General features: G+C 45.3%; 1 protein-coding gene across 1 annotated transcript in view; it reads left to right on the top strand.

The window, feature by feature from the left end:
• Positions 1–25,981, top strand: part of LOC115105785 (roundabout homolog 1-like) — a 188,467-nt gene that overhangs the window by 23,985 nt on the left and 138,501 nt on the right. The window contains exon 2 of the mRNA XM_029628166.2: positions 8,816–9,142. Within this exon, the coding sequence (XP_029484026.2) occupies positions 8,816–9,142 (327 nt within the window). The remainder of the gene's footprint in view (positions 1–8,815; positions 9,143–25,981) is intronic.

The raw sequence follows: 25,981 nt of genomic DNA on the forward strand, positions 1-25,981 counted from the left end.
CGTGTCTGGAAGGCATGGGAAACACAGACTACGAAGTAGTGGGTGACTTGACATTGTCCCGGTTGACTTTGAAGTTTCTGGTATGGAGAGGACAGAATCAATTTGTTACGTCTTTATATAACTATATATCCCATCAGGGGGATTTGATTTGCATCCCCTGGGTGAGATGAGGCATACATGGAGTACGTGGTCAGTTGAAAAGTATACTAACCAACAGATCTGATGAATGTTTCTTTCAACACATGTGATTACCCATAAACACTGCTCTGCTCCTGCACACCCTTAGATGTTCTGCTGAATCCCAATTTGCCGGAACTCATTATAAACTTGGCCAGGGAAGAGAGAGAGGGGAATAGAGAGAGAGAGATAGAGAGAGAGGGGGCTGAAGAAAGGTTCTACATTCTGGTTTCTCTGAGAGAGCCATAAGGCAACTCTCCTCCAATCTCCTCCACTTAACGTCCGGAGCAGAGCGGAGCGTCCTCTCTCTCTCTCTGATGTCCAATGGACTTTGTCACAGCCAACTTGATCCTGTCCATCCCATCCTTTCCCGGGTTCCAGCGCAGTGTTCCGTGCCAGCACTGTACTCTTCCCCTGCATACCGTCCTGTTTTTCCCTGTTAGTTTCCATCCCAGATCCCAGCCAGAGACGTTCCGCAAATACTCCCAGACGAATGAGGTCATTAAGTATAGGGTACGGGGGTCTCCCCCAGCCTGAACATTGACATCATACTTAAACCTTCTCAGGAGACAGACAAGCTGACCTAATTCAAGACCGCAACCCATTAGTCTCAACTCTATTAAAGAATCTGAAGTAGAATCAGAGCAAAAACACCAAACCATCCCAATATAAATCTCTTGTTTTCCCTCTCTCTCTCATCTGTTTCGTGTTTGTTCTTTTAAATAACCGTCTGTGTTGAATTAGCTCTAGAGACGGTAGACCTCTCTCTCCAAATGAGAGATGTTGTTAAAGGCATAGAGCAGCAACTACGGACCAGCAAGCTCCAAATCCCTGTCAGAGTGTGGACAGTAATCCTGGGCCTAGCCTGCGGATCACATCAATGCAGCTAACAGACTTTTATGGACAAATGTGATTGTTTCAACAAGCAGTCCCTCTGCTCTATAGCCCCCCCTAACGCCTCCCTCATATCTGCCTGCTCTCATTGGGCCTGGCAGGTTTTCTACCAGGTGCAGTCATAGTGACACATAAAGATTTACCTAGTTACCTTGTGTGTAATGTATGTGCCTATACACATGTAAAAATGCCAAAATAAAGGAAACACTTGATTCAATGAGGGACACTGTAACGGTCATCGTTGCATGAAGAAGTGGACCAAAGCGCAGCGTGGTAAGTGTTCATGATTTATTAATAGAACTGAACACTGAATAACAAAACAACAAAGAGAACGAACTAAACCGAAACAGTTCTGTCTGGTGCAGAAACAAAAACAGAAAACAACTACCCACAAAACACAGGTGGGAAAAGGCTACCTAAGTATGGTTCTCAATCAGAGACAACGATAGACAGCTGCCTCTGATTGAGAACCACACCCGGCCAAACACACAGAAATAAAAAACATAGAACACAAAACAGAATGCCCACCCCAACTCACGCCCTAACCAAACCAAACCAAAATAGAGACATTAAAAGGATCTAAGGTCAGGGTGTGACCCCCCCCCAAAGGTACGGACTCCGGCCGCAAAACCTCAACCTATAGGGGAGGGTCTGGGTGGAAATATATCCGCGGTGGCGGCTCTGGAGCGCGACGTGGACCCTTGGCGCCGACCCCGGACTGGGGACCCTCGCAGCGGGCCCAGGACAGGAGGGCGACTCTGACTCTGGCAGCTCCGGACAGGAGGGGGACTCTGGCAGCTCCGGACAGGAGGGAGACTCTGGCAGCTCCGGACAGGAGGGAGACTCTGGCAGCTCCCGACAGGACACAGGCACAGGACTCACCAGGCTGGGGAGACCTACTGGAGGCCTGGTCCGTGAAGGAGGCACAGGATAGACCGGGCTGTGGGGGAGCACTGGAGATCTGGTGAGCAGGGCTGGCACCATCCGTCCTGGCTGGATCCTCACCCTAGCCCGGCAGGTGCGGGAAGCTGGAATGTAGCGCACCGGGCTATGACGTGCAGGGCTGAGGAGGCTGGGGAGGCGCACAGGAGGCCTGGTGCGTGAGGCTGGCACAGTCTTCACCAGATGGCTAGCACGGACCTCAGGACGAGTATGGAGAGCTGACTCAGGTGACATCAAATCGAGGACACGCTCCGTCGGGCGGATGTCGTGCCTCATGCACCAACACAACAACTCTCTCATTACTCTCTCCTCCAATCTCCCCATTAACTCCATCACTGTCTCTGCTTTGCTTCCATCGCTCACCTCCAATTTCACCCTGACTGGCTCTGGTTCCATCCTCGGCTCAGTGCTGCCCCCTCAAGGTGAAAGCTGACTGGGGTACTGCAGGCTGCCACTAGCAACTAAGTTATCCTTATAACTTCTTCTGTGTTACAAGGCCATACATCTGGTGTATTAGAAGCAATTATTGGCACCAAGATTTTTATTTACACAAAGTTTGCCATTTTTCCAATCATTATAATGGGGATCCTGTTTTTTTTGCTAACAATGCCTGCAGGATCGTGGTTGGCCTTGAACGTCTGTGGCTTCACTGAAGGGGGCAATCGTCCCCCCCTGGTGCTTCCACACAGGTGTGGTTCCTAAATTAATTAAGCAATTAACATCCCATCATGCTTAAGGTTATGTATAAAAATGCCCAGTTGCCCATTATTTTGGCTACCATGGCTTGAAGTGACTTTGAAAGAGGAGTCTTAAAGAGCATAGTGTGTGTGTGTGTGTGTGTGTGTGTGTGTGTGTGTGTGTGTGTGTGTGTGTGTGTGTCTGTTCTGGCGGCTCGTGATGACCCAATGCTCTTAAGACACTTTATGTTGGTGTTTCCTTTATTTTGGCAGTTACCTGTATGTTGCATGTGAGTGCTGAGTGCAGAGTGCTATGTGTGTTGTCTCTGTGTATGTCCACTGTTATGATAGATAGTGTGAAGACCCTTGAGGTTCGTTGTAATCCGTTTTCAAGAATCAATTTCCCCCCTATTGCTGTCTATGCCATTTGGCCAAAGGGATGAGAGGGGAGGATGCACATATTAGATTACTCTTCCATTTACCACACTATGAACCCACCGGACAGACTCATACATAGGTAATCCCAGACGTACCCCAGGCACAGATTTACTTTACCCGCTACATCAGTTCTGATTGGCCAGGACTCTCCACTTGATGCGGTGATGTCATTTAAGGCATCACCGATACCAGGGGGTGACATAGTGGCCAAAGCATTCTACACTGTCAATGTCACCAACCGCAACTCAAGTACCTGGGTGTTTGGGGAACCAGCGAGTAGACAATTATTCACATTGTTTAAGGAGTGCTTGTAGTGGGCCTGGTGTGTGAAGCTGGGCCAGAAACTGTAACCCGACGCGACACCTCTTCACACTGCTGCCTGTGGAACTGCTTTATCTCCAGATCAGTTTTTACCACTCATTTCCTGTGTGTGTGTGTGTGATAATGTGGTCTCCTACCTGTAGAGTGGTTATTTTACATTGAGAGATTGCAGCCATTGTAATCCCAAGTGCCATGCTTGGATCTGCGGTTGATATCGGATCTCTTTAAGTGGTGTGTTTGCATCACCCCGCTCATGGCATCGCACTCTGTTTGGCAAGCTGAGACACAGGAACGTAAAGGAGATACTTTGGGTTCAGGGCCACCAACAGATTCATGAAACTACACTTGATCTCAGCAATGTAATACTCGACATATGCTCAGACAGTCACTGCATAGTCTTTGATGTTTTAATAAAGAGGTTGATGTCTGTTCTGTTTTCATTAATTCATTTGTATGCGTTCATACAGTATCTGGGTGGAACTATGCTTATCAAGGTGTGTTGGATATCTGTACAATACTATGGTCTCTTGCTTGCTCTTACACTCTCTTTGTCTCTTCCTGGAAAGAGAACCCAGGGCAGTTCTGAAAAGACAGAGGAGATTCACCTCTCCCGTCTTCCTTCCTTCACTCTCTCCTCCCATCCTCCTTCATGTTCCCCTCGTCCTCCCCTCCACACCAAAGCTGATTCTCATCAGTACAGCAGAAGAGCCTCAGAGATGATTGACAGTCGTAAGAAGGAAGTGTATGTCTGGCAGAGGTGTTTACAAATGAACATTGGTGTGTGTGTGTGTGTTCACAAGGTGCATGCAGTGTGGATGCGTACCTGTTATGGTCTGTGTGTATGCATGCGGTGTTTGTGTGTGTGTGTGTGTATGTGTGTGTGTTTTGGTCTGTGTGTATGCATTCATTTCGGTGTGCGAGTGTGCATTTGTATGTGTGTGTGTGTGTTTATGTGTGGGATTGCGTGCTGGCTTTCGGCTGGCTCTTTGCAGATAAGGCTTGGTCTTCCTCAAGCCCACCTGTGGCGGGGTGATACTACAGCCCAGTAACACCAGCCAGCTCAGGGAGCTTCTACACCCCTCAGGCACAAACCCAACATAATTAAAACAAGAAACACAACAAGCGTGCAGAGAACAGGGAACTGGGTAAACTGGCGGTCGTTCTCCACTCCATGTATTACCCTTCTGAATATGTCTGCACAGGGTGTTCATTGAAATTCAAATGAAATATTTATGATCTTCTGTATTTTTCCACCATGGAGTTGTTTGTGTATGGATGTGTTTGTGTTTTTGTGCATTCATTTTAAATGCTTGATGGAGCCCTCTCACCTGCCTCATAATTATGTTTTGTATGGTTTCATTATAGCGAGACTTAATTAGATCATTGTTCTCAGGATGACCAGGCATGTAGGTTCTCTGTCCTGGTGGGTTTTCAGTGTTATCCATGGGACAGAGTAATGAGCACTACTGGAAAAGGAAATGTAGGAGTAGTGTACCACCTGGCCCTCTGTCCCTTCTTACTTCCCGAACGCTCTGCTGATGAAATGGAGAGTATAGACGTTATCGATCTTCCCATAGATCCGTTTCCCTCTACCTGCAACCTAATGGGGGATGTGGGGTGCAATGGTCCTGTGTGTGTGTGTGTGTGTGTGCGTGTGTGCGTGCGTGTGTGAGTGCACATGCGCACGTGCATATGTGCCTGTGATTCAGGGTGAGGCTGACTGGAAGCAGCAGTTGATCAATCGGAGTGCCCTCTTTCAGTGACATTCCCAGCAGCACCTTGCCATCAAGGTCTGTGTCTAGAACTCTGTTGAGCCAGTGGAATGGCATACCTACTGCACTGAAGTCATAGCATCACTGAATGTACAGTATATCATTTCTATTTGTAATGTAGCAAATCCGTAGTCATTACCAGAGGAAGACAAAGAGCACACGCATCCAACAGACATACAATGTGTGAGGTATTTATGTGGCTGACTATTTGTGGTTTAAAGGAATCAGTAGGACGACAGCACTGTGACTGCTCCTCCCCCCACAGTCTCTGTGCTACAGTACAGTAACGTGTTGCAGCTTCTCTGGTGTAGGTCTGTGAGTTAGGGCTCTGTATCTGCTCTACTGCATCATCTCTCATTAAAGCATTATAAAACATGCATTATAAAACATGAACTCCCCAGTCAGACCCACTGCGGGCCCTGTAAGTCAGCACTGTGAACCACTGTGCTCCCGGCCACATGAAAGAGCAGCCAAATCACACCCCTGTGTTCCCAACAGGCAGTAAAACAGGTAATATACGGTACCACCCACAAATGGCTGCAATTACTGGACAGTATTAACTGTCCTCTCTCTCTGTCTCTCTGTCTCTCTGTCTCTCTGTTTCTGTCTCTCTGTCTCTGTCTCTGTCTCTGTCTCTCTCTCTCTCTCTCTCTCTCTCTCTCTCTCTCTCTCTCTCTCTCTCTCAGAGTATCACACACAGACAAGCATAGTTAAGCACTTAAACCTTTTTATGCCAAAGTGGATCCATTCAAATAGTAAGGGTAGCTACAGTAGAGCCAGTACAAATGTCCTTTATTAGTTGTAACAGGGAAGAAGATGAGTTAAATCTGGAGAGATGGTGGAACGGAAGGATAGAAGGACGGAGGGATGGATGGAGGGAGGCAGTAACATGGAGCTCATTAATAAGGAGCCTTTGTCCAATATCCCCTGAGGGGGGGGGGACTCAGGAGGCCAGGACACTGTGGAATGAGTGACAGGTAAACAGAGTAGGAGGAGACTGTGTGATTGTTAGTGTTTGTATAGATGGAGGTTTTGGCCCATATCTCCAGATTTTCCGTAATGACTTCAAGGAGAGGCTCTACTCGCAAACACACAAGGACACAGTTGCACATGCCAGCACTCTTGATTTGGAGAAGATAATTACTCAACATTAAGACCAGGTGTTTTAGCTTACACCCATTTGAATGATCTACAATGTGCACGCACGCATGTACGCACACCACACACCCACACACATCTTCTCCCACTCCATTGTCATAAATAATATTCTGAGAGCTGTAGGCTGCCTGCCTGCTGCCTGCTGCCTGCCTGCTAACTGCCTGCCCGCTCGCTGCCTGCCTGACTGCCTGCCTGCCTGCCTGCCTGCTACCTGGCTGCCTGCCTTCTACCTGGCTGCCTGCCTTCTACCTGCCTGCCTGCCTGCTACCTGGCTGCCTGCCTGCCTGCTACCTGGCTGCCTGCCTGCCTGCCTGCCCGCTGCCTGCCTGCCTACTACCTGGCTGCCTGCCTGCCTGCTACCTGCCTGCCTGCCTGCCTGCCCGCTGCCTGCCTGCCCGCTGCCTGCCTGCCTGCCCGCTACCTGCCTGCCTGCCTGCCTGCCTGCCTGCCTGCCCGCTGCCTACCTGCCTGCTACCTGGCTGCCTGCCTGCCCGCCCGCCTGCCTGCCTGCCTGCCTGCCTGCCCGCTGCCTGCCTGCCCGCTACCTGCCTGCCTGCCTGCCTGCCTGCCTGCCTGCCTGCTACCTGGCTTCCTGCCTGCCTGCCCGCTATCTGCCCGCCTGCCTGCCTGCCCGCTGCCTGCCTGCTACCTGCCTGCCTGCCTGCTACCTGGCTTCCTGCCTGCCTGCCCGCTATCTGCCCGCCTGCCTGCCTGCCCGCTGCCTGCCTGCCTGCCTGCTACCTGGCTGCCTGCCTGCCTGCCTGCCTGCCTGCCTGCCTGCCTGCCTGCCTGCCTGCCCGCTGCCTGCCTGCCTGCCCTGCCTGCCTGCCTGCCTGCCTGCCTGCCTGCCTGCCTGCCTGCCTGCCCGCTACCTGCCTGCCTGCCTGCCTGCCTGCCCGCTGCCTGCCAAGCTCTCAATCTGCCATCTTCTGCAGCTTTGCACCACTTACCCAGCAGAATGTTTAATGTATAATTCCTTAAAGAAATAGCCCCTGACTGCTGCCTGATAGATATCATTTTTTGGTTGAAATAATTTATTAGGGAGGCCTAAACCCCATGGCAGAACATGGAAACACTTCAAAGCCTTGTTTAATAAAACATACAGTGGACATAGCAGCTTTCTCTTCTTCTCCCTCTCAGAGAGTGTTACTGTGCCGACAGCAGGATCAAAGACTTCTGACAAATGGAAGTTGATTAACAGCTAGACCCGTCCGCTTCACAGGAGTGAATAGCCCTGAATTCCTTCAGCGGGGTTGTACATGTTTCAAAGTAAACCTCTCTCTCTCTTCTATCTCTCCCTGTCTCTGAGCTTTATGCATATCAACAGAGAGCGCGAGAGCCTTGGAAAATATTATAAAGCGTCCATATTGAAAATGAACAGCATTAGGTTTTACACCCTTATAATCAGTTTATAGCACAGAACATATAGATTTAGAAAAATGCTCATATCATACTCTCACAACTATAAACAACATTTTGTTTTTGCAGTGGAGATTTAAGGGAAGAATTGTTTATTAAGATATGCCAGCTGTGCTTACTGCTATGTATTGTCTCCTGGGGCTCTGGGCCCTTGAACAATAGAGAAACATTGTGTCTGCCACATGACAATGTGTGTTCATTAGAATGTCAGACAGGATAACAGTTGGTACATCCACCAGCACAGCTACGATATTGCCCTGTCTAATTACTGTGCTGCTGCTGCTGAAGTGAACAACTGCTGAGACTGATATGCACTGTACTGCTGGATGTGTGCATTACAGACACGGTATGGCTTCCTGGGCTATTCATGCATTAGAGAGATGTATAGCGTGTGTGTCTCTGTGTGTGTGTGTGTGTGTGTGTGGTGTGCATGTGCGTGTTTGAGTGAGTTTGTGAGGTAAATCACTTAATCTTAGTGGGTGCTTTGTTAATGTGTGTGTCTCTGTGTGCGTGATAAATATGGTCTCCACATAGTTTCTATTCCCCCAGACTCTAATAAGCTACTTTTTCTCTCGCATGCTTCCTCAGAGGGCTACTATATTGTGTGTGGGTAAAACGGGAGGGACAGACCCTGCCCTCTGGCCTATAGTTAAGGCTGAGGGTGAGGAATGCATTCATATGACAGAGTGATGTTTGGGTCATGGCATGTGCTGCTGATTATAATGTGCTTAGGCCTTACAAAGGTAAATAAGTATTTAACAGAGTGTGAGACAAAAAAAAGTGTTCAAATACTAGAATGACCTTAGTTCAACACCTATTCAGGATATGTTAGCCTGTTCGGGAGGTTGAAAGAGCTTTATTTCAGCCATAATCTGAGGAAGAAGAACTCTTTACTGGAAGATAGTGGAATTTATTATCTATTTATTTTTATTTTGAGAAACGTGAGGGGCATCCGGTCAGGGAAGGCTTCAGCGTACGTGCAATGTAAGTCTCATGTAATGTCTCCTCTCATCTCAGGATCTCGTCTGCGTCAGGATGACTCCCCTCCTCGGATCGTGGAGCACCCCTCTGACCTCATCGTGTCCAAGGGGGAGCCGGCCACCCTCAACTGCAAGGCGGAGGGGCGTCCCGCCCCCACGGTGGAGTGGTACAAGGACGGGGAGCGGGTGGAGACAGACCGGGACAACCCCCGTTCCCACCGCATGCTGCTGCCCAGCGGCTCCCTCTTCTTCCTGCGCATCGTCCACGGCCGACGCAGCAAGCCAGACGATGGCAGCTACGTGTGTGTGGCCCGTAACTACCTGGGCCAGGCCATTAGCCACAACGCCTCACTGGAAGTAGCCAGTAAGTAATGCTCTCTCTCTCTGGGTGGTGGTGGGTTAAAACCACCTCGGGGCTGTATGACCTTAGTCTCAGGATATCACTTCTTTATTACACTGTGGTCGGTGTTCTTAATAATTACAGAAAGCAGCCATTCATTAGATGTCTGAGCAGTACTGTGGTTCCTGCCAGTTTGGGACAATCACAAAAAGGAGAATATCCAACCACAGCACCAAACCAGCCCAGTCAAGAGCCATGGACCAGTATAGACTGTGAAGTCATGGTCTCATGGTGATGACAAGTCAGGCCTTTCTCTCTCTTTCTCTCTCTTTCTCTCTCTCTCTCTCTCTCTTTCTCTCTCTTTCTCTCTCTTCCTCTCTCTCTCTCTCTCTCTCTCTCTCTCTCTCTCTCTCTCTCTCTCTCTCTTTCTCTCTCTCTCTCTCTCTTTCTCTCTCTTTCTCTCTCTTCCTCTCTTTCTCTCTCTCTCTCTCTCTCTCTCTCTCTCTCTTTCTCTCTCTCTCTCTCTCTCTCTTTCTATTCTATTCAAGGGGCTTTATTGGCATGGGAAACATGTGTTAACATTGCGAAGGCAAGTGAGGTAGATTATATACAAAAGTGAAATAAAAAATAACAGTAAACATTACACATACAGAAGTTTCAAAACAATACAGACATTACAAATGTCATATATATATATATATATATATATATATATATATATATATATACAGTGTTGTAACAATGTACAAATGGTTAAAGTACACAAGGGAAATAAATAAGCGTAAATATGGGTTGTATTTACAATGGTGTTTGTTCTTCACTGGTTGCCCTTTTCTTGTGGCAACAGATCACACATCTTGCTGCTGTGATGGCACACTGTGGAATTTCACCCAGTAGATATGGGAGTCTATCAAAATTGGATTCTTTGTGGATCTGTGTAATCTGAGGGAAATATGTCTCTCTAATATGGTCATACTTGGGCAGGAGGTTAGGAAGTGCAACTCAGTTTCCACCTCATTTTGTGGGCAGTGAGCACATAGCCTGTCTTCTCTTGAGAGCCACGTCTGCCTACGGCGGCCTTTCTCAATAGCAAGGCTATGCTCACTGAGTCTGTACATAGTCAAAGCTTTCCTTAAGTTTGGGTCAGTCACAGTGGTCAGGTATTCTGCCACTGTGTACTCTCTGTTTAAGGCCAAATAGCATTCTAGTTTGCTCTGTTTTTTGTTAATTCTTTCCAAAGTGTCAACTCATTATCTTTTTGTTTACTCATGATTTGGTCTAATTGTGTTGCTGTCCTGGGGCTCTGTGGGGTCTGTTTGTGTTTGTGAATGGAGCCCCAGGACCAGCTTGCTTAGGGAACTCTTCTCCAGGTTCATCTCTCTGTAGGTGATGGCTTTGTTATGGAAGGTTTGGGAATGGCTTCCTTTTAGGTGGTTGTAGAATTTAACGTCTCTTTTCTGGATTTTGATAATTAGTGGGTATCGGCCAAATTCTGCTCTGCATGCATTATTTGGTGTTCTACGTTGTACACTGAGGATATTTTTGCAGAATTCTGCATGCAGAGTCTCAATTTGGTGTTTGTCCAAATTTGTGAAGTCTTGGTTGGTGAGTGTCTACATGAGGGGTCTTTCTCTCTCACTCTCTCACTCTCTCTCACTCTCTCTCACTCTCACTCTCTCTCTCTCTCTAGTTCAGCTTTTGAACAGCATCTAAGATGACTACAGCCATGCCAGACACAAAACATACAGATAATATGAAGGCTCAGGCTGCATCTGAGCCTGCATACAGTTTACCTAAAGTCAGCTCAACAATACTAATTACTCTACTGGCCTCTTACTGGACCGTTGGAACTATCTGCAGAGTATGGCAGCCTGTTTATTCTTTTTGTCATCGTTGTTTATTTTCTAAACCCCAGTGCAAGGTCAACCAAGGTAAAATGCTAGCTTGCTCTATACAAGAGTATGTCGGACAGAATGGGTCCGCCGAGTGCTGAAGCGCGTAAAAATCTTCTGTCCTCGGTTGCAACACAATGTTACAAACTGCCTCTGGAAGCAACGTCAGCACAATAACTGTTCGTTGAGAGCATCAAGAAATGGTTTTCCATGGTTGAGCAGCCGCACACATTCCTAAGATCACCATGCGCAATGCCATGTGTTCGTTGTAGTTGTGTAAAGCTCACCACCATTCTGACTCTGGAGTAGTGGAAACGCGTTCTCTGGAGTGGGGAATCACGCTTCACCATCTGGTAGTCTGATGGACAAATCTGGGGTTTGGCGGATTTGAGGAGAATGCTACCTGCCCCAATGCATAGTGCAAACTGTAAAGTTTGGTAGAGGAGGAATGATGGTCTGGGGCTGTTTTTCATGGTTCGGGCTAGGCCCCTTAGTTCCAGTGAAGGGAAATCTTAATGCTACAGCATACAATTACATTCTATACAATTCTGTGTTTCCAACTTTGTGGCAACAGTTTGCAGAAGGTCATTTCCTGTATCAGCATGACAATGCCCCCGTGCACAAAGCGAGATCCATACACAAATAGTTTATCAAGATCGTTGTGGAGGAACTTGACTGGCCTGCACAGAGCCCTGACCTCAACCACATCAAACACCTTTGGGATGAATTGCAACGCCGACTGTGAGCCAGGCCTAATCGCCTAACATCAGTGTCCGACCTCACTAATTCTCTCATGTCTGAATGGAAGCAAGTCCCCACAGCATTGTCCCGACATCTAGTGGAAAGCCTTCTCAGAAGAGTGGAGGCTGTTATAGCAGCAAAGGGGGATCAACTCCATATTAATGCCCATGATTTTGGAATGAGATGTTTGACGAGCAGGTGTCCACAAACTTTTGGTTAGGAAGTGTATCGTCTGTCCATAGTAAATGTGAAATATAGTCTAGCAGTTTTTGGGTTATATAAGGATTTTCAATACAGTTTGATCCTCTGTCCTGTTCAAAACACCCTGTGAAACCCTAGGGAGAGAGAGCAGTAAATCCTCCTGAGTGTATTTGTCCCGCCCTTTGCTATCACGGAAAACAGCCTTTTTAACCAACTCCATTTTCAACATTAAAATAACAGCTCCATTTGGGCTTTTTCTCTATTAGTCCTTGCTAATGGGCAGTTGTAGTGGTAATCCTTGTTTCAACCAGTCCTGGCTGTCTGACAGGTAGGGAGGGCAGAGTCGGTCCCAGGGTTTAGCATGGCTTTTCTGGAGCTACAAACACGGAAGGAGCAACTCCAACCGTCACTACCGTGTAAGTTATTGATGATGCATGCTGTGATAAACTATTTCCCAAGTTGGGATGAATAAAGTAATACTCTACACTCTACCTTTAAGGCCTTTGAAGAACAGGAGGGTTTGGAATAACCATGCATATACCTCTCTATATATTTCATATTCTAGCTGCCTGGGGTGATGTAGTACTGTTACACTGTTTATTCATATGTAATCTTACAATGTTTTATAATCGGTGCAGTGTTTGGAAGGGGCCTGGTCTAGCTGTTGTTCAGTGTTTCCAGACAGTGTAGTTCAGGACTCCTTTTCGCTTAGTTTGTTGATGCACCAGCTTGTTTTGTGGTAAGTCTGCCAGACCAATTGTACAAACGCTCTTACAGGTTTATTTGCCTCTTATTTTAAACTTGACCAATGAACCAACCTTCTTTTGTGCAGCTGAACAAACACATTATACAGTGAATGTGTCACAGCCATGTGAAGACAAACAACAAACTGGATGTGAGATAAGGTTCTCTGTTTGGTCTTGGGTGTTTTATTTCACCAGAGTATGTTTCTATCACACGCAACATGAACTCTCTCACACACGGGTGCTTATAAACATGGGTAGCGACACAGAACCACACTCCTACGCAAGCAGATTCACACTGTCTAATCATGCAGATTCACACGGTCTAATCACGCACATTCACACTATGTCTAATGTCCGTGTCCTCCTGTTGAGTAGAAGGAATGTGTTTTTCATCAGAGCTAATTTAGCACAACCAGAGCTTAATAGAAACATCAGTGAATCAAATTACACATTTACGCGTATAATTGACTTAGCTTTGCCCGACCTGACCACACCGAAAGGTGACCTGCTGTAGTTGCATGCAAACTTCCCTTATACACTGACCTACTTCTAGCTCTCTGTAGCCCCTGTCTTCTAGGCCTCTGCTCTCCCTCTGTCCCCTCACCCCCCGTCCCCTCACCCCTTGTCCCCTCATCCCCGGGACCCCCCTCCACAACACTCATCTTCTCTCTAGTTTAGCCTACACCTCTAACCTGAAGCCTTAAATAGAGCCTGCACCCTACTCTCTGTCTCTCTCTTCTAACCCTTTGCCAAGTTCCACTGAAGATACTTTGTTTACTTGCCAGACTATTTGTCTTTCATTAACTTTATTACAAGGAGCTTCCCTTGCTTCCTTTCACTCAGTCCCCTGATGTATTTAGCTCTCTGCTTCCTGTGTGGTCCTCTCACAGTCAAGGGAAAAGGCTAGGGATCCCAGGAGAACACGCTACCCCCCCCCTCTCTTCCTTCTAATTATTCTTCCACCCATCCCTGTTTTACAATTTTATGTTTTGTACAGTTGTGTAAACCACTCTTCTCAGTAGTGGGTATACTCAGTTGCAGGGTGAGGTCATTTAAGTTATGCTCACATGACGTGTCTCAGCATGTGTCCTGGGCCTCTCAGGGCTGAGCATGTCCTCGCTGTCCCAGAACCACCTCATATCCATGACCACGCGGCCTTCCACCACCTGAGTCTTAGTGAGGGGTCAAGGATAGGTTGGGACTGTCAGAGAGCTCAGGGGTACGGTTTTTGTGATGTGACAAATGCATAATTTCAATGTCTGCTTCAGATCCCTGTAGTAAAATAATACTCCAAAAAGGTTGGTGAACTGTTACTATACGACCCACCTACTGTACCATCCATAATAGATGTGTTTGAGTATCTAGTAGTGCTGTAGTTTAGACTAAGGGTTACTGTGAACCTAACTGATGCCAGTGTATTTCTGCTGAGTCTGCCCAGTGTGAGGGATAAGACTGTGGTGCTGCCAATTAGGCACGCTTTCACCCCATTGTCCCCCCGTGAGGACTCTGTCTGCCTGCACGGACAAAATACACATCAACCAATGCTTGGTGAACCTATAAGGGAGGGGAGGGGTGCTGGAGGTGACAAAAACACTGGTTTTGGCAGTAGGCAGGAAAGACAACAGGGACAGAGGGAAGAGAGGGAAGCACTCAAAGCAGCGTTCCTCTACTTCCTGTTGACAGGGATTAACGACAATTGGCATGCTCTCACACTCTGTCCTTGCCACAGTCACACTTTGTATCCATCTATCACCCAGCTACAGTACTTCATGTGTCCACTCCACTGACTCACTCTAAGGAGATCTACTGTGCTGCCTAACAGCAAACCTTTCTTTCTTTCTTCATTCTCTCTGTTCTGACCTCGCAAGGCTAACTTGACTTATGTCCTACTGATTCAACTCAAAGGGTTCGCAGTGACGCAGGAGTTGTCCCCCATATATATATATATATATAGGTCATATATAGGTCATATATATATATATATATATATATATATATATATATATATATATATATATATACGCAAACGCAGTACCAGTGAAGAGATTGGACACACCTACTCATTCTATCAGAACTCAGGATTAGACCCAGATGCAGACAGCTAGGGTCACAGATGCTTGTTGACCCAAACAGGGGGCAGGCAAAATACAGGTCAAAGGCAGGCAGAGGTCCGTAATCCATGGCAGAGTCAATAAGGTACAGAACAGCAGGCAGGCTCGGGGTCAGGACAGGCGGAGGTTCGTAAACGGGTCAGAGTCAGGCAGGTACAGAACGGCAGGCAGGCTCGGTGCCAGGGCAGGCAGAATGGTCAGAACCGGGGAAACAGAACTTGAGAACGCAGGTAGATGGGAAAATATGCTGACAAGACGAACTGGCAACAGACAAACAGAGAACACAGGTATAAATACACTGGGGATAATGAGGAAGATGGGCGACACCTGGAGGAGGGTGGAGACAAGCACAAAGACAGGTGAAACAGATCAGGGTGTAACACATTCAAGCGTTTTTCTTTATTTTTACATTTTAGAATAATATTGAAGACATCCAAACAATGAAATAACACATATGGAATCATGTAATAAGCAAAAGAATGTTAAACATATCAAAATATATTTTATAATTTAAATTCATCAAAGTAGCCACCCTTTGCCTTGATGACAGCTTTACATTCTCTCAACCAGCTTCATGAGGTAGACACCTGTAATGCCGTTCCAACAGTCTTGAAGAAGTTCTCACATATGTAGAGCACTTGTTGGCCACTTTTTCTTCACTCTGCGTTCCAACTCATCCCAAACCATCTCAATTGGGTTCAGGTCGGGTGATTGTGGAGGCCAGGTCATCTGATGCAGCACTCCATCACTTTCCTTCTTGGTCAAATAGCCCTTATACAGCCTAGAGGTGTGTTTTGGGTCATTGTACTGTTGAAGAACAAATGCTAGTCCCACTAAGCACAAAACTGATGGGATGGCGTATCGCTGCAGAATTCTATGGTAGCCATGCTGGTTAACTGTGCCTTGAATTCTAAATACATCACTGACAGTGTCACCAGCAAAGTACCATCACACCTTTTCCTCCATGCTTCACGGTGGGACCCACACATGCCGGAGATCATCCGTTCACCTACTCTGCGTTTCACAAAGACACGGCGGTTGGAAAATAATCTCAAATCTCAAATTTGGACTTAGGGTTTAATGTCCATTGCTCGTGTTTCTTGGCCGAAGCAAATCTTTTCTTCTTATTGGTGTCCTTTAGTATTGGTTTCTTTTCAGCAATTTGACCATGAAGGCCTGATTCACACAGTCTCCTCTGAACAGTTGATTTTGAGATGTGTCTGTTACTTGAACTCTGTGAGGCGCAACCTGAGGGCCAGTTAATTGCCGATTTGTGAGGCTGGTAACTCTCATGAACTTATCCTCTGCAGCAGAGGTAACTCTGGGTCCTCCTTTCCTGTGTCCTCATGAGAGCCAGTTTCATCATAGCTCATGGTGGTTTTTGCAACTGCACTTACAGAAACTTTCTTGAAACTTTCTGTCGTTTCTCTTTGCTTATTTGAGCTGTTCTTGCCATAATATGGACTTGGTCTTTTACCAAATAGGGCGATAATATCTTCTGTGTACCACCCCTACTTGTCACAACAAAACTGATTGGCTCAAATGCATTAAGAAGGAAAGAAATTCCACAAGTTAACTTTTAACAATGCACACCTGTTAATTGAAATGCATTCCAGGTGACTTTCTCATGAAGCTGGTTGAGAGAATTCCAAGAGTGTGCAAATCTGTCATCAAGGCAAAGGGTGGCTACATTGAAGATTCTCAAGTATAAAATATATTTGTATATATAACACATTTTTGGTTACTACATGATTCCTTATGTATTCTTTCAGTTTTGATGTCTTCACTACAATGTAGAAAATAGTAAAACATAAAGAAACATCCTAGAATGAGTATGTATGTCCAAACTTTTGACTGGTACTGTATATATTCTCCTTTATTATTTCCCCGTAACCCTACCACCCCTCCCTTAATTGGAATAAACTAGTGGTCAACACTTAGACTTCTACTTCCAGCTTATACATACTATATACATTTTAAGGACATATATTTTACATTAGTTATCTTTTGTTTGTTTTTAGTCCCATCAGTTTTGTTTTCTATTTGCCATGTATTTTCAACTGTGCTGTGATGTTTCACAAAAGTTCTGAACCTTTCTATTCTCATAGTTGATACAGACTGTAATAATTATTATATTATATTATAATTATTATATTATTGATAGATTGACTATGAGTTTTCAGATCACCCAGCAGTACTATTTGCAGAGTTCAGGTAAACTCCAGGTAAATGTTGCAATTCTTCAACCATTCCTGAACCTGCGACCAAAAACAAGTAACATAATATAACAAAACATAATATGGACATTATCCTCCATATATATATATATATATATATATATATATATATAATTGTATTTTATTAATGGACAAAAAAATGTGCTTTTCTTTCAAAAACAAGGAAATGTCTAAGTGAACCCAAACCTTTGAACGGTAGTGTATATATAACATTCTATTTGTTGCAAGAATTTTGTATAATCATTTAAATTGAAAAAGTTATATCATAGCAGCCACAATCTTTTTACTTTATTAAAGCTGATCCACGCCCATGACATTACATTATTTTTGTCTGCTAAATGAACTAGTGTAGCCCACAGCCATAGTGTATAGCCAGATCAGGGCCTAACAATAAGGACAACTCAGAGTATGCTATTATGTTCTTCTGTAATTGACTACATTTTCTTCATATCATGTTTCTTTAGATCTGTCTGAAATAAATCATGGATTTTTTTGTAATGGTGTAGGCTATACTAAATTGATTAATTCATTTTTTTTTTATTGTAGATGTTCCAAAGATCTGCATCAGTGGCTTGTAGGCTATTGGTTGAAGCCAGGAGATGCTAAAACGTGTTTATGTTAATTAAGGGTCAATTACCGTGAGACCGGCAGTTATTTACTTGATAATCACCAGCTGATAAGATTTCATGACCGCCACAGCCCTATCCCCGAGGGGTAGCTCAGACACAGAGCAGGCAGAGGGGATTATGGGTAATGGTAACGGGGATAGAGAGTGGAGGATGGAGGGAGATGTGAGGTGACCAGTGATGATGTGTGTTGGTCAGAAGTTTGACCTGCTCAGAGATAATTATTTTCATTGCTCTGGCCTTTCCCCCCATTTTCCACTGGCTGACTTTAGAGAAGGCAAAGTCACCGTCTTTTGATCACATCTTCAAATGAGTCATGTTAATGTATGAGCTCATGGTGTGGATGAAAGAGCTCTCTGTAGAATAGCCCAGCGGGAGTGGCTCTTTGTGTTAGTGCCTACTGCCTACTGCTGCTGCTGCTCCCCCATACTGGGGAGAGAGACTCCTATAGGGTTACAGTACAGAGCATCAAAAACACTTACTCTGTCTGTGTGTGCATTGTGTGTGTGGTGACACTAACAGCATTGGAAATGTGTAAGCGTGGTTAAAGCCAGACTATGAGAGAGATTGAGAGAGAGAGAAATACAACCCATATTTATGTTTTTTTTTATTTTCCCTTTTGTACTTTAACTATTTGCACATCACTACAACACTGTATATAGACATACGATGACATTTGAAATGTCTTTATTATTCTGGAACTTCTGTGAGTTGTAATGTTTACTGTTCATTTTTGTTTATTATCTATTTCTATTATCTATTTCACTTGCTTTGGCAATGTTAACATGTCTCCCATGCCAATAAAGCCCTTGAATTGAATTGAGAGGGAGATAAGTGACAGAGATGTAGAGAAACAGATGGAGAAATGTGGGCTCCGCTCTCTGTCCTTCATGGTGAAGAAGTGAGACTTGTTCTTTTGGGGACGGAGAGCTGAAGTGACAGAGCAGAGACAGTGACAGATGTAGTGTGTACTGGAGCCTGAAGCATGACTGAGGGGCCGGGATATCGCCCGGTAAGCAGAAACACACATGTACACTCAAAACACACACACGCGCAGTCCAGCAGAGCCATGCTATAACTGAAGGAAGGGAAAACAAGATGTATAACCTAGTTCCCATCCAATAAATGTCAGGCAGGACACTCAACATATTTCTCTGCCTGCAGGGAGCCTAGAGGACCCTAGGAAATGAGCATGGGTTCTATTGACCTCAGAGAGTTGATTCAATCATGGAGCTCTTTATTGAGGTGAAGGGAAAGTCATGGACAGTGTACACTTAAGGTTATTGGGTAGTAGAGTCCGTTTTAGGGCCAGTGAATGAAGACAAATAAATGAAATTGTTGACCTAATTGGGCAGTGTGCCATTTGAGAGACAGTTAGGCTTGCGGCAGGGTCTAAAGTTGAACCTCAAAGCATCAGGTTGCCCTCTATGGATGAGGTAATGAGTCACATAAATACCCACACTTCCACAACATCACTCATACACATTCTTACACGATACACACTCTTACATGATACACACACAATATACAACTGTGCGTGTGTGCACACATGCTTACGTGTGTGTGGGTTGTTCCATACTGAGTGGATGGCTGCATGGACACCAGAGGAGGGATCTAACATGATGGGGTTGCGTAATGGGATCCTTTCAGATGTAAACAGAAGAAATGCAGGGAGACAGGCAGACATGTATGTACCGGACCTGTTTCCTCTTTGTCCCAGTCAAGCCTCTCTCTCTCTCTCTCTCTTTCTCTCTCTCCCTGGAGAGGGTGTGGTGGTGAAACAAGAGCTATGTGTAGTATATTACATTCTAAGAAAGACATACACTGGGCTTGGCTTTGATGGACAGGGACATGAGTTTCCTTAAAAAGCTGGAATTGTTAGTGGAAGGAGGTGGAATGGCCATCATCTGAATGAGAGACAGAGGAGACCAGGAGAGAGAGAGAGAAAACCTACAAGATTATAAATCCATGTACACAAACAACAAGTGTGCGTGGGGTGAAACAGGGATGCAGCTTGAGCCCCACCCTTTTCAAGAGTATACCAAACGTTCAGAATATTTTCCTAGTATTGAGTTACACCCCCCAACCTAGAGAAGAGTCCCCTAAACAAGCTGGTCCTGGGGCTCTGCTCACAAGCACAAATACACCCCACAGAGCCCCAGGACAGCAACACAATTATACCCAACCAAATCATGAGAAAAAAAAGATAATGACTTTACACATTGGATAGAATTAACCAAAAACAGAGCAAACTGGAATGCTATTTGGCCTTAAACAAAGAATACCTGACCACTATTACTGACCCAAAATGAAGGAAAGCTTTGACTATGCGCAGACTCAGAGAGCATAGCCTTGATATTGAGAGAGGCCGTCGTAGGGAGACCTGGCTCTCAAGGAAAGAGGAGGAAACTGAGCTGCACTTCCTAACCTCCTGCCAAATGTATGACCATATTAGAGATGCATATTTCCCTCAGATTACACAGACCCACAAAGAATTTGAAAACAAATCCAATTTTGATAAACTCCCTTATCTATTAGGTGAAATACCACAGTGTGCCAACACAGCAGCAAGCTTTGTGACCTGTTCCCACAAGAATATGGCAACCAGTGAAGAACAAACACCATTGTAAAATAAACCCATATTTATGTTTATTTATTTTCTTGTTTGTACTTCAACTATTTGCACATTGTTACAACACTGTACATAGCCATAATATGACAATTGAAATGTCTCTATTCCTTTGATACTTTTGTGAGTGTAATGTTTACTGTTCATTTGTGATTGTTTATTTCGCTTTTGTTTATTATCTATTACACTTTTTTTGGCAATATGTGTCCCATGCCAATAAAGCCCTTTAAATGTAATTGATAGAGGGGCTGGGGTGGGGGTTGTAGGAAGCCAGCTCCCCCTGATGTGGATCTGAGGATATGTGTCAGTATGTCAGGCTGGGTGATTGATAGATTGGAGGCGGGAACCCCTTTCACCTCTCTCTCTCTCTCTCTCTCTGTTTTTCTGTGTACTCCTCTTTGATTGAAGTCTCTGAAGAGGGGTTGCAGTGAAAGGAGAGGGGGATTTCTTAGCCTTGGCTCTGTATTGAGGAGGCGTTATTCCCTGATGCCTGTGTATGGACGTGGAGACACTGCCAACAGGCTGATTGTAAGTGCTCTCTAGTCTCCGCTCACAGCCATTAAGGTGGCTAAATAGCATGGTTTATTTTCATTAACTTGGGTCAGTTTGCTTATGAGGTGTCCGACCTCCACATTTCCTATTAAGTTTCCCAGTGCCCCCTTTTCCCGTCAATCCAGTCGTCCAATGTTTGGATCATTCACAGAACACGTCCACTAACTTATAGAACATGTATGGGGACAGATGGTGTGTGTGTGTGTGTAGAGTCTACGCTTGGCTGAGTGTGCTGAAACGTACTGTCTAAATACATTCCTTCCCCTTCATTCCCATAGGCTTAGCATTTCCACAGAGCAGGGAGAAGGCTGATTCATATCAAAGTGCCAACACTCCGGGAAAGTGTGCCCTTGGCCATCAACACAGGCAGGGGGGAAAGGAAGTAGAGTCTCTCTGAGATGTGGGCCATGTGGCTCTGGGCTGTGTGGCCCAGCCGCTGAAGGCTCAGAGCTGTTAGTCCTCATCTCTCTGTGTTGTGTGTTTGTTTTTCCTCCGTTTGGCTAACGTCTTGTGTTTCTCTGGGAGTCTCTATGGCTTCTTGTGTGTTGACATGAATGATAAGACAGCTGCTAGTTTGCCAGACAGAAAAAAGGCCATACAGGCCAAAAGGATGTTTTCATAAGCAGAAGAAGGAAAAGCACCACTCATTTCCACATTAGATGTTGCTTTCAGCCTGAATGTGTGTTAGGAGGATCTGTATATAACCCACCGCTCCCTGCTCTAGCTCTACTGATCTTGTATAGCCTAGAAGCACATGAGATGGGTTGTGGCCTCTTTGGGAGAATGGAGATACACACGTACACAACTACAAAATAATGGAGTAGAATCTATTGAGCAGTAAAGATGCTTTTAGAATGTCTATTTCCTTTCCTCGCCCTCCCCTCTACTGTTGCTCTGTCTCTCCTCTTGTGATGATAATGGGCCGGCTTTGTGAATAGTGAATGATCAGCACTGTGGGGGGTTCCTCTTTATTAGGAATATAGAGGATACTTCTTTCAAGGCGTATGGCTGAATGTCTTTTTTTTTCTCCTCTACTTTTTTTTGTGCCTATCTTTAGAGAATAAATTGCTGACGAGTAGAGAATTGCAAGCCACAGGGGAATGGAATAGGAATGGGTGGAGGGAGAAAGACCAGGCCGGGGGATTCACATCTTCTCTGCCAATTAAAGTTGAAATTGTGTGTGTGTGTGTGTGTGTGTGTGTGTGTGTGTGTGTGTGTGTGTGTGTGTGTGTGTGTGTGTGTGTGCGAGCGTGAGTGCGTGAAGCTACCAAACCATTATGTGTATCATGCTTGCAGATTTGTGTCAGAGTGTGTTTTCTGGTGCGTTTGAGAGATACGGTCACATTCAATAGCCCATTCCAAACATATAGGGAGAAAACTAGCACAAATATGCTGTGGCGTGATTTCACCCCGGCTCTTCTCAGCTTATGAGAATGAGAAGATGGGATTGGCTGAACAGGTTGGCTGTCGTGCTCTGTGGATCTGGGGCCCCTTAGCAGATGTATGCTGGCTAAACATCCATCCCTTAGGCATGTTCTCCTTTTGTCCACAAACCCCAGAAGACTTCCTAACCTACACATGTAATGATGGAATTGAGGAAGAAAAATCCCCTTACTGGCTCCCAGCTAGTGGCCACTCGATCGATCACAGAGGCTAATGTATTCAGCTCTAATTGTTATCTCTGAGACACTCTTAATCCTGGACCCACTGCTCCTGTCACCAAACCTTATTTATGTCCAACACATTTGTCTTCTCCCCTTTTATGTTGGCAAATTGCAATTTTTAAACCACTGTTGTCGCCTTTTTCCTGTCTCCTTTCTACTCACCCTAATACCTTCTCTGAATAGTGGGCTAGCAAAATGCTGTCGCATACAGATAGCATGACAAGCTCGCTGGAGAAAGACAGACCGACAGATAGGGAGGGAGGGGAAGCAGGGTGAAAAGAGAAGGGTGGATAAAAAGTGAGAGAGGGGGAGAGAGATGCAGGCTGCTGTAGTCAGGCAGGGTCTGGTCAGTGTAGAGCTGGAAGATATGAACAAAACCCATGTCGTGATAAATGGACATTGTTTTGCGATAGTAATAAATCTGCGATAAATTCCAAGGTGCTAGAGCTGGAAGATATGGACAACAATTCACATCGTGATGAATTTAGATATTTTGCTCGGTAACAACAAATACAACAATATGCATGATTGATATTTTGATTTGCAACCTGTCAAAATAGGATCCCGAATGGTGATGTTAATTTTTGGCTGTTCAGAGAATTTGCCGACATCTTTGTTATTCACCACAAACATTTTTATTTGTATTTGTATTTATTATGGATCCCCATTAGCTGCTGCCAAAGCAGCAGCTACTCTTCCTGGGGTCCAGGAAAATTATAAATATGATATTGTTGCTAGATAGCCATGTAGGCTAATTGGTTAATGTAGGTTAAACTTTCCAGCGCTAGGCCTAGGCTACTTAATGTAGGCATATTCACTGAAAATGGTCACAACCATACTAACTACAGCCTACTCCGGTTGTAAAGTGGTGCCATGAACTCAATATTAAGAGGATAGAAATACATGATATACTCCCAGAAGGCTGGTACTCTCCTCTCTGTAACTATAACAACAGTAGTTGCTTTGAAAACTGTTTTTTTTTCTGCAATGGCATTCTGAGCAACGGTCATGTGCTTGTGCTTCTCAGAATGCGTCTCTCCCTCCTCCTTGCGCACAGTGGGAAGAGGGAGTGGGAGTCAGCAGGCGACAGCGAAACAGGGAACGGCAGATACTTTCATAGCTGGAATCAACATAATGCATATATTACTGTTGAAAAATAATAGTTTTAGAACAATCTACAGAAACATTGTGTAGAAAAATTACCGGAAATTACAGATGTAAGCAAAATGCTTTTGGTAAGAGGAAGGCAATGTCCGTCGGTAATTTTCGGTTTATCATCCAGAGGTCCCGATAGTTAATGTATCCTAACCTGGGAAGGCCCCTAGCACAAAGAGCCACTGTGAGTCTCAGTGATACGAGCCCTGGTGTGTCTCCTTCCCGTTTCCACTGCAGCCTGCTCTACAGATTAGACTTGAGGAAAGGAAAGAACATAGTCACTGTTACAACCTCACCCTGTTAGCCCATTCAGTCTCATACTAAACTGGGGCTGCATGCAGCTGTAAAATAATGATAATGTCATACAAAAATCACATTTTCTTTTGATTCTATTCACTGCAGGCTTCAAGTTACTAGCCCTTTCAGATCTGAGGGAACTCTGATCCCAAGTTACTAGCCCTTTCGGATCTGAGGGAAAACTCTGATCCCAAGTTACTAGCCCATTCAGATATGAGGGAAAACTCTGATCCAAGTTACTAGCCCTTTCAGATCTGAGGGAAAACTCTGATCCAAGTTACTAGCCCTTTCAGATCTGAGGGAACTCTGATCCCAAGTTACTAGCCCTTTCAGATCTGAGGGAACTCTGATCCCAAGTTACTAGCCCTTTCAGATCTGAGGGAAAACTCTGATCCCAAGTTACTAGCCCATTCAGATATGAGGGAAAACTCTGATCCAAGTTACTAGCCCTTTCAGATCTGAGGGAAAACTCTGATCCAAGTTACTAGCCCTTTCAGATCTGAGGGAACTCTGATCCCAAGTTACTAGCCCTTTCAGATCTGAGGGAAAACTCTGATCCCAAGTTACTAGCCCATTCAGATATGAGGGAAAACTCTGATCCCAAGTTACTAGCCCATTCAGATCTGAGGGAAAACTCTGATCCCAAGTTACTTGCCCTTTTAGGTTGGAGGGAAAACTCTGATCCCAAGTTACTTGTCCTTTCAGATCTGAGGGAAAACTCTGATCCCAAGTTATTAGCCCTTTCAGATCTGAGGGAAAACTCTGATCCCAAGTTACTAGCCCATTCAGATATGAGGGAAAACTCTGATCCCAAGTTACTAGCCCTTTCAGATCTGAGGGAAAACTCTGATCCCAAGTAACTAGCCCATTCAGATATGAGGGAAAACTCTGATCCCAAGTTACTAGCCCTTTCAGATCTGAGGGAAAACTCTGATCCCAAGTTACTAGCCCTTTCAGATCTGAGGGAAAACTCTGTTCCCAAGTTACTAGCCCATTCAGATCTGAGGGAAAACTCTGATCCCAAGTTACTAGCCCATTCAGATATGAGGGAAAACTCTGATCCCAAGTTACTAGCCCTTTCAGATCTGAGGGAAAACTCTGATCCCAAGTTACTAGCCCATTCAGATATGAGGGAAAACTCTGATCCCAAGTTACTAGCCCTTTCAGATCTGAGGGAAAACTCTGATCCCAAGTTACTAGCCCTTTCAGATCTGAGGGAAAACTCTGATCCCACGTTACTAGCCCTTTCAGATCGGAGGGAAAACTCTGATCCCTCATTTCTAGCCCTTTCAGATCTGAGGGAAAACTCTGATCCCTCTGTATCCTTCTTAGCTGACACTCTTATATCTGTCCCTACAAACCTATGTTTCCTACCCGACTATGGTTGTATAATGTATTATTTGAATGGTGGATCAGTATCCTGGGTGAGAGAGCACAGACAAGCAGGCAAACAGGCAAACAGTATCTGATCAAATACAGCAAGCTATCAAATGACCCAATATTCACTCAGGCTGTGCCTTTTGGCACTGAACACCAATCAGAGCCGAACATCTGCTTGTGTATGTGTATGTGTCTGTGTGTGTGTTTGTATGTGAGTGAGTGTGAGCGTGTGTGTGTGTGTGTGTGTGTGTGTGTGTGTGTGTGTGTGTGTGTGTGTGTGTGTGCGTGTGTGTGTGTGTGTGTGCGTGCGTGCGAGCGTGTGTGTGAGCGTGTGTGCTCACCGGGTCTAGATTAGTCACAGTTTCCTCAGAGTGTACCTACAGGCTGTTACATGGGAATGCATATTTGTTTACAGACTGGGGTGCTGTGAATGTGATGAGCTATTTCTGAACTCAAATAAGTTGACAGCAGATTCGATTTTCTCCACGTGCTACTGAATGCTATGAGCACCCACATATCTCTGTTTCTTTCAACATGGTCATCCCCCCTACCGTGTGTCATCTCCCCAGCGGCAGGCTAGCGGCCCAGGGGTCCTGTTTTAGCAGGTGTTTATGTTTCTGTCTGATTTATGG

This window comes from Oncorhynchus nerka, linkage group LG22 (assembly GCF_034236695.1).
Source record: "Oncorhynchus nerka isolate Pitt River linkage group LG22, Oner_Uvic_2.0, whole genome shotgun sequence".
NCBI classification, from domain to species: Eukaryota; Metazoa; Chordata; class Actinopteri; order Salmoniformes; family Salmonidae; genus Oncorhynchus; species Oncorhynchus nerka.